Below are 12,154 nucleotides of genomic sequence, written 5' to 3'. Positions count from 1 at the left end.
ATGCTGCTTGGCCTGCTGTGTTCATCCAGCCCTGCACCTTGTTGTCTTAGATTCTCGATCAGTTGGGGAATCAAGGATTATGGGGAAAGGAAAGTGGGTGCGGAGAATGTCAGATCAGCTGCAATCCTGTTGAATGACTGAGCAGGCTCAAAGGGCAGAATAGCCTATTCCTATTCCTATTTCTGATGGCTTATGGTGCGCAGCAAGCACACGCACACACTCTCTCTCTCTCTCTCTCTCTCTCTCTCTCACTCACACACACACACACACACACACACACAGGCACGCACACACACACGGGCAGCTAATCTGGTTTACAATGTCCTTTGTTGTGAGCCCAGCTCACAGGCTGTGTGGTGGATGATACTATGCAGTGTCTGAGTAAACTCATTGGATCATTTTCTCTCGCAGCTGGACTACCTGACGTCACGTTGTCATCGCTTGTGGAGCAACAGATTGAAGGGCTCACGCCTTCAGCCATCTCCCTCATCGTCCCGAGCAAATTTGCAGTAAGCCTTCAGACGCTAAACTCTGTTTTCATTGCGGATAGCATTGGGTACGGAGAACAAAAGAGGAAACTTGCATTTACTTTGCCCCTTGTTATTTGATATCTCAAATTGCTTTACGGCCAATGAAGTCCTTTTGAAGAGTAGTTGCTGTTGCATTGTAGGAAACACAATAGTCAATGTAGCACATGGCAAGATCCTACAATGTGATAACAAACTGAAGACATTTTTTAAGTGATACTGTGCGTGAACAAAAATGTTGAGAGCACTCAGTGTGGTGTCTGAACTATTCCAGAAGGTCATGGCCAATCTAACTGAGTCGTTGACCTCTGATGAAAAGTCATCTAGACTCGAAACATTAGCTTGCTTTCTCTCCATGGATGCTGTCTGACCCACTGGGATTGCCAGCGTTTGTTTTCAGTAACTCAGTCGTTTCCTTTCCTATCAGTGTATCACCCGATTCCATTGACATCCAACATTCCTCTTAACATCTGCCTTGATTGCACTCAATAACAGAGCTTCACAGCTCTCTCGGGTGGGGAATTCTAAAGATTCTCATTCCTTGGAGAGAATAAATTCCTCATCTTTTTCTGAAATGGCCGAGCATTCATTGGTAACTTGCAAAAGATTCAAAGGAGGAGATGAAGGTGATTCTTTCATCTAGACACAAGTGCTGCATTCTGCAATGCACTTCCTGAAAAGGCAGTGAAAGCAGATTCATTAGTAATTTCCAAATAGAAGTTGTATGAATTCTAGAGAGGGGAGAATATGCACAGCAGTAGAGCTAGAAGTAGGTATAGGTAATGAAAAACCTGGATAGATCTGCTAAAAGGCCAGCATTGGCAATGTGGGCTGAATGGTCTCTTTCTGTGCTGAATGATTGTAAGATTCAAATTCCAAGTTGACAGTCCCCTCCCACACCCTGCCTGGTGATAATGCACAAAAGGTTTCTCAGTTGTCTCTTTCCCGGTAGGTTGTATTCAACGCCGATCAGCTGTCGTCTCTCAGCAGTGCCCAGGCCTCTGCTGTAACCAGCAAACAGTATGAGAAGCTGAGCCCAGAGCAGAGGCGAGCTGTCAGCACTGCACAGTACGATGGAGAGATCCACCAGGAGCAGAGAGGTACATATGATGTAATATTCCTTGAATAGACTCTATATAACAATTCACCGCTAGCTCAGGCATATCCTTACAAGTTTACGTTTTTAGCTCATTCTCAGGAAGTGGCCAATTGCTCTGTGCCTAAGCCAGTATCTGGGTGGGGGAAGTGAGGAAGAGAGGAGTAGCTGAATTTCGAGCTAAATATTACCTCTGTTTGAACTTGCAGGCAAGAATGATGCAGTCCTGTCAGCCTCAGTGAAGCTAGCTGGCCTGTTCTTGTGTCTATCTATTACTTATCATCTTAGAGAGAATTAGACCTGCTGTCTCGCAGGATTGACACCGGTTTTGGATCCTGATATTTTAGTTGTATTTGAAAGTAAATAAAAATTGTAATTAAAGAATTCAGGAGTTGACTCTTTTTTTTTTATTCATAGGATGTTGGTGTTGCTCGCTAAACCAGTGTTTATTGTCCTTCCCTAATTGCCCCAGAGAAGGTGCCACCTTCAGCCTCTGTAGTCCTTGGTGAGAAGGAGCACCCACAGTGTTGTTAGGATGTCCCAGGACTTTGACCCAGTAACATTGAAGGAACGGTGATATATTTCCAAGTCAGGATGGTGAGTAGCTTGAAGGGAACTTGCAGGTGGTGGTGTTCCATGTCCTTCTGGATAATAGATGTCACCAGTTTGGAAGGTGCTACTGAAGGTGCCTTGGTGAGTTACAACAGTCCACTTTGTAGATAGTACACAGTGCAGCTTCAGTGTTTCAGTGCAGGGGCACCAAATGTCAAAGGTGATAGAGAAGTGGCATAATGGGGACAGCATCAGATATCTGGGGCAGGTGAGGCTTGTGCAAGCTGGACAGGTAACATCTTAACAGGATTGGGATGAATATCCTTGCAGGGAGATCGGGCTGTTTTGTCCAGGATAGAGTTGGGTTTTTTGAGCGGTGATGGAGCTGCACTCATCCAAGCAAGTGGGGAGTATTCCATTACACTCCTGACTTTATTGGTCAGTACATAGTGTATAGGAGTTGGGACATCATATTGTGGTTGTACAGGCACAGGTTAGGCCACTATTGGAATAGTATGATCTTCTGGTCTCCCTGCTATAGAATGAATGTTGTGAAACTTGAAAGGGTTCAAAAAAGATTTACAAGGATCTTGCTAGGGTTGGAGGGTTTGAGTTATAGGGAGAGGCTGAATAGGCTGGGGCTATTTTGCCTGGAGCGCGGAGGCTGAGGGGTGACTTTATAGAGGTTTATAAAATCATGAGGGGCATGAATAGGGTAAATAGACAAGGTCTTTTCCCCGGGGTAGGGGAGTCCAAAACTAGAGGGGCATAGGTTTAAGGTGAGAAGGGAAATATTTAAAAGAGACCTAAGGGGCAACCTTTTCATGCAGTGGGTGGTGTGTGTATGGGACGAACTGCCAGAGGAAGTGATGGAGGCTGATACAATAACAACATTTAAAAGGAATCAGGATGGGTACATGGATAGGAAGGGTTTTGAGAGATATGGGCCAAATGTTGGAAAATGGGACTAGATTAATTTAGGAAATCTTGTCGGCATGGACGAGTTGGACCGAAGAGTTTTGTTTCCATGCTGTACGTCTCTATGACTCTATGACCTGTGCCTTGTTGATGGTGGGCAGGCTTTGACAATTCAGGAGGTGAGCTACCCACTGCAAAATGTTGTAGCCACTGTATTTATGTAGTTGGCCTAGTTCCATTTCTGTTCAGTTGTAAACTCCAGGATGTTGGTCATGGGGAATTCAGTGAAGGTAATGCCATTGAATATCAAGAGAAATGGTTAGATTGTCTCTTGTTTTATGGAGCATTGTATGGCACTTAAGTAGTTCAAATGTTATTGTTACTTAATATTCTAAACCTGGATTTTGTCCAGATCTTGCCGCATTGGGAAATGGACTGCTTTGGTATCTGAGGAGTCGCAAATGGTGCTGAATATTAAGCAATCATCAGAAAACATCCCCATTTCTGACCTTATGATGGAGGGAAGGCCATTGAAGAAGCTGGTTGGGGCTAGGACGTTACCCTGAGAAACTCTTGCAGAGACGTCCTGGAGATTACGTATGACTGCAACCAATGGAGACTTCTTCATCTGAATCCCTTTGACTCCAGCTTAATTCAGGCTCCTTAATGCCACACTCTGACAAATGCTGCATTAACATCAAAGGCAGACACTTTTTTTAATCAGCCATGATTGACTAGCAGAGCAGACTCGATGGGCTGAATGGCCTAATTTCTGCCATAATGTCTTATGGTCTTATGTTTTGCTTCCAGAGTTCAGCTTTCTTGTCCATGTTTGCTCCAAGGCTGTAATGAGGTCAGGAACTGAGCAGCCCAGGGCAGGAATCAAACTGAGCATCAACAAACCAGTTGTTGCTGAGTGAGTGTCACTTAAAAGCACTGTTGAATGACCCCTTCCATCACTTTGCTACTAATTGTGAGTAAGATTGCAATAGGGTTAGGCTAATGATTAATGGGCATTAATTGACTGGAATAGATTTACCCTGTTGTTTGTAGACAGAACATACATGAACAATTGTTGGGTAGATGCCAATATCGTAGCCGCACTGAAACAGTTTGGCTAGGAGTGAGGCTCAGGGATTGGAGATGGCCAGTGCCATGAGCTAGGGGGCATAGATCAATAGATTAAATACGTGGCCACAGAACTGAAGGTGGGGACAGCATCAGATGTCTGAGGCATTGAGACCTGTACAAGCTGGACGGGTTACATCTGAACAGGACTGGGGCTAATCCTCACAGGGAGATTTGCTAGTGCTTTTGGGATGGGTTTGAATAACTTGTTAGGGGATGAGAACTTGAGGAGTAAACCAAATTGAAAGGAAATGAAATTGAGAATATGAGGTTATGCACTTTGTCAGGAAGAATAGAAGAGCTGGATGTTATTTAAATAGGGAAAGGCTGCAAGAAGCTGCAGCACAGAGGTATTTGGGATTCTTGTGCATGAATCACAACAAGCCAGCATTCAAGTTCAGCGGATAACAGGGAAGGCAAATGGAATGCTGACCTTCATTTCGAAGGGAATGGAGTATAAAAATAGGCAAGTCTTGTTAAAACGATACAAGGCACTAGTCAGTCCACAGCTGGAATACTGTGAACAATTTTGGTCTCCTTATCTAAGGAAAGTTAGACTGGCATTGGAGGCAGCCCAGAGAAGGTTCACTCAGCCGATCCAGGTATGAAGGGACTGTCTTATGAGGAGATGCTGAGTAGGTTGGGTCTGTATTCTCTGGATATAGGAGAATGAAAGGTGACGTTACTGAAGCATATAAGATTATTAGGGGACTTGACAGGGGAGATTGGAGAGGTTTCTTTTCCCTAGGGAAGAGTCTAGGACCTATCTCAGGATAAGGAGTCGTGGGTTTAAGACCGAGAAAAGGATTTTTTTCTGTGCAGAAAGTGAATCTGTGGAATTTTTCTCTGCAGAGGGCTGTAGCGGCTGATCATTAGGTACATTCAAGGCTGAGAAAGACAGATTTTTTAGTCAATAGAGGAATCGAGGTTAAGGGGGGCAGGGGAAGGCAGGAAAGTGCAGTTGAGGATTGTCGGATCAGCCGTGATCTCATTGAATGACACAGAAAACTCGATGGGCTGAATGGCCTGCATGTGCTCCTCTGTTTTATGGTAACAGGAAGTAGAAAAGCTGCTAGGGAGAATGGGAGAAACAAAGCCAAGCATGGAATAAGCTTTGAATTTTTTGACTTTTTTCGCTGGAGTGTAGGAGGTTGAGGGGGTAACCTTATTGGGGGTTTATAAAATCATGAGGGCCAGAGATAAGGTGAATGGGAGGTGTATTTTCCCTAGGGTGGGGGATTTCAAGACTAGGTGATATATTTTTAAGATGACAAGAGAAAGATTTAAAGCAACATGAGGGGCAAGTTTTTTTACACAGAATGATCCATGTGTGGAATGAACTGCCGGGGAAAGTGATGGATGCAGTTACAACATTCAAAGGATATTTAGATAAGTATGCAAATAAGAAATGTTTGGAAGGATATAGGCCAGGCACAGGCAGGTGGCCACTAGTTTAGTTTGGGAGCATGGTTGGCATGGACTGGTTGGACTGAAGGGTCTGTTTCCATGCTGTACGACTCTATAGTGACCAAGCCTGGGAATTGAATATTCAGGATATTTGATGTTTAGGAAGGAGAGACTAGAAGGAAAAGGACATGGAGCTGTGCTAATAATGAGGTGCTTACATCAGTAAGAGAGAATCTCCGATTGTTTTTCCAATGTGCTGAATCTGTTTAGGTGGAATTTAGAAACTGAGACAGCAGAGATTGGCAAGAGTTATTTATAGGCCACTAAACAGTAGTGGTAATGTAGGGCATGGTATTAATCAGGAGATAGAAACGTGTAACAGAAAACACAATTAATTATGGGTGACTCCAATCTACACGTAGACTGGGTAAACCAACTGAGCACTAAAGTTGTGGAGGATGTGTTTTGGGAGTGAGTTAGGGATAATTTACAGCAGCAAATTGAACAGCTGACCAGAGGGCAGGTTATTTTAGATCTAGTATTATGTAATGCAAAAGGGCCAATGAACAATCTTCTTGTAAAAGAGACTTTAAGGATGAGTGACCACTATGTGATAGAATTTGACATTTTTGAATTTGAAGCAAGTGTGTTGAATTTAAATAAGAGAAATTATGAAGTCATGAAGCAAGAATTGGTTAAAGCGTATTCAGGGAAAATATACGAAATGGCATGAGTGTAAATAGGCAATGGATGATCTTTAAAGAATTGTTACATGGCTTACAGCAGCTATACATTCCTTCTAGATGCAAGGACTCAGCCAGTCAACCATAGCTGCCAAAGGAAGTTAAAGGTTATTTAAGATTAAAGGAAAAGGATTATAAAATGGACAGAAATAGTAATAAAGCTGAGAATTGGGGCGTTTTTAGAGTACATCGAAGGAGGATCAAGAAATGATAAGGAAAGGAAGAATATAACATGAGTGCAATCTAGTAAATAAAACACAAAAATGGACTGTAAAAGCTTCTACAGATATGTGAAAAAGAAATATATGGTGAAAACAAATGTGAGTCAATTGCAGGTAGAGTCAACAGAATTTGAGCAGGAATAGCGAAATGTAGAAAGTACTGATTAATTTGTTCCTGTATTCCCTGAGGAAGATACAAGAAATCTCCCAGAATTAGAGATTCAAGTGGCTAGGGAGTATGAAGAGTTGAAGAAAACTGACATTAGTAAGAAAGTTGACCTGGACAAATTAATGGGGCTGAAAGTTGGCAAGACCCAAGGACCTGACATTCTAAATCTGAGTGCTGAAGGAGATGGCGACAGAGGTAGTCGATATATTGGAGATTATCTTCCAAAATTCCAAAGATTCTGGAGTGACTCCTGCAATTACCGTCACCCCACAACTTAGGAAAAGAGCAAGAGTGAGAACAGAGGATTGCAGACTTGTCAGCCTTACATCAGTCATAGGGAAAATGGTAGAATCTACCACAAAAGATAGAACAAATGGATGCTTGGATAAAGGTGATCCGATTGGGCATAGTCAGCAAAGATTTGTAAATGGAAAATTGTTTTTGACAAACTTTGGGGATGTTACTGACAAAATTGATAAGTGGGAGTTGGTGGACATGGGTTAACTGCATTCTCAGAACACTTGATAAATTTCTCACAGGAGGTTTATTAATAAAATTAAAACCTATGGGATAGGAGGTATTTATTGGCATGGATCAGGGATTGACTAACAGGTGGAAAACAGAGTGCAGGAATAAACGGGTCATTGTTACATTGACAGGCTGTAACTAATGGGTAACACAATGATCAGATCTCAGGCCCTAGCTGTTCACGAGATATTTCAATGGTTTTAAGGAGGGGACTGAATATAATATTTCCACAATTGCAGATAACACAAAGCTAAGCAAGAATGGATATTGTAAGGAAGATGTAATGCGGTAGTGTGAGGATTCAGATAGGCTTAATGAGTGGCCAAGCATATGGTAGATGGAATATGATGTGGAAAAGTCTGAGGCTATCCACTTTGATAAGAGGAAAAGTAACAGTGTATTTCTTAAAGGGTGGGAGCCTGGAAAGTGTAGAGAGCAAAAGGACCTGGTTGTCCTCTTTAGACAGATAGGTAGAAATTTATTGTTACTTGTATTTGTGAAAATACAGTAAAATACCATAAAACAGCATCATTTAATTACATAAATAAAATTGTTTGAAAAAATGAGACAAAGTTAAGACAAATATCATTTTTGTTCATTCCATGGCCTGTTGGTTTCACTACCAAAGACCAGGGTCCATCGAAACTACTAAGGATCAGGGTGGGGGGCCATCGAAACCACCAAGGATCGGGGCCTGTCGAAACTGCTGAGGACTGGGTGGGGGGTGGGGGTGCTGTCTTCCTATGTTTCTATCTCTAAAGCATAAATACTACAGTCTGGATTTTGATAAATTTTTCGATGGAATGTGGTATCACTGGCTGGTGCAGCATTTTATTCTCCACGCCTTGTTGCCCTGGAGAAGGTGGTGATGAACTGTTGCAGTCCTTGGGATGTAGGGACACACACACACACACACACACACACACAGTGCTGTTAGAGCCCATGGCCCTTACTGAATACTAATCAGGCTTTTGTTTATTTTTCAGAATAATCTGATGCTAAGTAAATGCTTCAAAAGTTGTGGCTGTTGTTCTGGACTAGTAAAGGTGTAGGCATCTAAGCCATTATCCAGCCTTTTCTCTTCAGCTACTGACGGAATATTTTGGTTTTCCAGAGGAATTCCTGATGTATTTTCTAATCCTTAATGTTTGCTGCATTTTCTGTATTTGTTGCTTTGGAATCATTGTTTTTAGACACAGTTGGTGACCTTGTCATCTGTGTGACACATTCCCAGCGCTCAGGCACATTTTAATCACTAGGCCTGAAAGAGACAGCAATGATTTGCTGCATTTACATACCACCTATAATGTAGTAAATCATCTCCAAAGTGTTTTATAGAGGCATAAATTAGACAAGATTTGGCATCAAGTCACATAAAGCAATATTAGGGCTAGAGTAGAAAAGATGTATTGAAGAGGTCTATTTCAATAAGTATCTCAGGAGAGACAGAGGATGATTGGATAGGTTCAGGGAGGGATTTAAAGAGCTTGGAGCCTAAGCAACTGAAAGCATGGCCATCAATGACAGAGAAGTTAAAATTGGAGCAATGCAGACATATCGGACGGTTGTGAGGCTGAAGGAGTGATTGGCGGAGGGGTGGGGTGCAGCTGGGTGAGGCCAAGGATGGATTTGGTAACGAGGCTGAAGTTGTTGAAGTCAGTGTGAAGGGTCTCTGTAGAAGATGAGGTGCTACTCCTGCAGCGTGCATTGGACTGAAACCTTGTAACAGGCCCAGGGCAAGAATCTGAGTCTGAGAGCTCTCGCTGTCCTTTTAGGGATAATAGCAGGGTCTGACCAGATTTGATGCCTACCAGTGCCAACTATCCTGCTGGTGCTAATGACCTGGTTTTGGTGTTTGAAAGGGGCCCAGAATGAGGCAGCACCTTAAGTAGCATCAGAACTAAGAACAAAAGGAATGAACCCACCCTTTCCTGCCCACCCAGGGGAGAGAGGGGGTGGGGAAAGGTCAGGGAAAGAGAAACCAAAGATTAAAATAAAAGAAAGGTTAAAGAAGCCAGACTGAGTAGGAGCTCAGGGGCTGGGTCCTTTCCAGAAAACATTGATGGATTTCCCTGAAGTCTCACAGGAAATTCTAGAAACAAACAAACAGCCAGACTGTGCTGCAGCTCCTGTTGATGGGAGCTGGCCACAAAGGACAGAGTAAATGTGAAAAATATAAGGGAGAGGCTGCAGAAACATAAACACACGCAGGCAGAGGCAAAAAAGCACGGAAAGAGACAACAGCACCAGAGGGGAGAGAGGTAGACGTGCACTCTCACACACAGAAAGACATACAGATGTGTACAGGCGTACGTAGACAGCTGATCAAACACACACACACACAAACAATGAGGGGGTCTTCAATATGGACTCATAGGCAAAATGCACAAAATTGAAACCCAAAGGGGTACACAAAAGCTTAGGACATATATAGCTACCAATTGTCAAAGACATCTAAGCACGCACACACACGCAGCTACACACATGTCCCACACCTCAACTGGAGGCGGTGGCCTAGTGGTATCGTCACTAGACTATTAATCCAGACACTTAGGTAATGCTCTGGGGACCTGGGTTTGAATCCTGCTGTGGTAGATGGTGGAATTTGAATGTAATAAAAGAAAATCTGAATGAAGGCAACAGTTGTGATTTTTTTGTAATGCCCTTTAGGGAAGGAAACTGCCTAGGCCCGAAACGTCAGCCTCTCTGCTTCTATGATGCTGCTTGGCCTGCTGTGTTCATCCAGCCCTGCACCTTGTTGTCTCGGATTCTCCAGCATCTGCAGTTCCTACTATCTCTGCCGTCCTTACCTGGTCTGGTCTACTCCAGACCTATAGTGATGTAATTGACTCTTAACTGTCCTCGGGGTATTGAATGCTGGCCTGGCCAAGCATTAACTCTGTTTCTCTCTCTACATATGCTATTAGACCTGCTGAGTTTCAGCAGCACACTCTGATCTGATTTCAGCAGCCAAGCATCTGCTGGCCTTTGTTAAATGTGAATGTTGTCCCATTATAGCCTGACACCCACTTTCTCCAGTCAACTGATCAGAATGGACCTTCTTTTTAACTCCTTCCTTCTACAGGGAAGGGGAAGTTTGAGAGGTGGCCAGGTCCAGGCACTTGCTATGCCAGCTCACTTCCTCTGTCAGGAACATAACGCGTGCCTTTCTCATATCAACAAACGGCCCCCCTGCCTCCCACAGACTGGGCTTCAGTGCACACCAACACTGGGACAGGGAAGTTATTCCGGAATAAAATCCTCTTTCACAGGCTCAGAGGGCCCACCAGATCCCCAGCTTCCTTCACGTTACACTGTGACGGATTCTCTCTCTCCAGGATCATTATGTTTTCTGTGTCTCCTAATTTCTGTTTTTCTACCACTGCGTTTGTTACTTTTTGCTTTTGAGTGTGTGCATTTCTCTAGTTCTTAATGGACTCCTGTGCATTTGTCGTTTTCTGGTTGGTCCGTGACAGTCTCTATTCCTCTCTCTCTCTCTGTCCCTTTCTCTTTCTCTGCTTTATTTGGTCTTAACAGCAAACCGAGGGTGAAGTGGGATAGTCCAAAGCTGGTTTGATAAAGGAGCCATGGGCCAGAGACAGGAAACTCGCCACTTCCTTTAGCGGGAGCGGTGGGGTTTAACTTAGCCGCAGTGAAACAGACGCCTGCAGCTTCAAAACAGAATGCCTGCACTTTGAAGAAAACAAAACTCGACACAGGCGGAGGTGAAATTACCCGAGAGAAACCCGAGGGGCAACGTGGAGCAGAGATCCCCCCCCGCCAAAACCCAACTGAAGGTGAACTTCATGTTTATTCAGTAGTGAGGGGGATCCAGTAGCTGTGAAGTGGAGTCGGTGATGTTGAACTGGTAAGAGCACATTAAAGTGAATTCTTTCCTCAAGGTAACGATGTTGTTGAAAGTTAAGGATTCCTCAGGAAGCACCTTGTGTTGGGTGCATTGAAATGAACGGGTAACAGATTCCCTTTTGGTTATATTCAGCAAACTTTCTGTAACATTTCCAATGAATTAATTACTAATGTTTCAGGGGAAGGCTCCCACTTTCGCTCCCAGGGACCAGATGTGAATCATATTCCCAGTTTCTGCAGGGTTTGCATGGCCGGAATAGTTCATCATGTTCCCCCCATCTTGTCCTTTATTGAAACTCACAGCTAAGATGTGACACCCAATGCAGTCTGTGTTGAGTTGTGTAGACTCCAATATTTGACAGTGGAAGAATGGGACTGGAGTTGCCACTTCTGTGCAAGGTTCAGTAACCAGTTACCTTGAGCCTATGGGTTGCCAGTGCCTCCTGGCAGAGCGGGTCATTGTCTAGCATGGCTGGATCATTATTGACCACAGGCTCTGGATAACGTTGCTCTGTCCAGTAGCCTAATGGATTGGTTCATTCTGGCTGGATAGGTGGCAGGTGCACTTGGCTTCAGGGTTAATCCTATTATTGGTGCACTGTAAGACATGCCATCCGTCAGTCAGACATTAAACTGAGGCTCAAGGGGGAAACTCTTCATGTCACTTCTCAAGAAGCAAGACACTTTGTGGAACCCTTTTGCTGTTGACCCTAAGCTTCTGCTTGCTTGCCATTTCAATGCACTTTGCTGTCACACTCCCATCTCTGTCCTCACCCTGCTGCAGTGAAGCACAACATAAGTGGGATCAGCACCTCCTTGTCTGCTCAGACATTTGGATGTAACATTGCTCTTAACAACATCAGATAATGAACTCTGTCCCCCCCAGTTTGATTTCTTTTCATAGAATCTCTGTAGTGTGGAAACATGCCATTTGGCCCATCAAATCAACACTAACCCTCTGAACAGCATCCTGCCTAGACCATCACCCCCAACCTTAT

The 12,154-nt window shown here is 43.7% G+C and overlaps 1 protein-coding gene across 1 annotated transcript in view; it reads left to right on the top strand.

Moving 5' to 3' along the window:
• The window catches only part of LOC109919524 (stereocilin), a 59,373-nt gene extending 57,418 nt beyond the window's left edge, over positions 1–1,955 (top strand). The window contains exons 27-29 of the mRNA XM_048617057.1: positions 412–509; positions 1,480–1,627; positions 1,833–1,955. Of these exons, the coding sequence (XP_048473014.1) occupies positions 412–509; positions 1,480–1,627; positions 1,833–1,921 (335 nt within the window). The 3' untranslated portion in view covers positions 1,922–1,955. The remainder of the gene's footprint in view (positions 1–411; positions 510–1,479; positions 1,628–1,832) is intronic.
• The last annotated feature ends 10,199 nt before the right edge of the window (positions 1,956–12,154 follow it).

This window comes from Rhincodon typus, chromosome 36, assembly GCF_021869965.1.
Source record: "Rhincodon typus isolate 14 chromosome 36, sRhiTyp1.1, whole genome shotgun sequence".
Taxonomy (NCBI): domain Eukaryota; kingdom Metazoa; phylum Chordata; class Chondrichthyes; order Orectolobiformes; family Rhincodontidae; genus Rhincodon; species Rhincodon typus.
The sequence above is the reverse complement of the archived record's forward strand: the minus strand, read 5'-3'. Positions and strand labels throughout refer to the sequence as shown.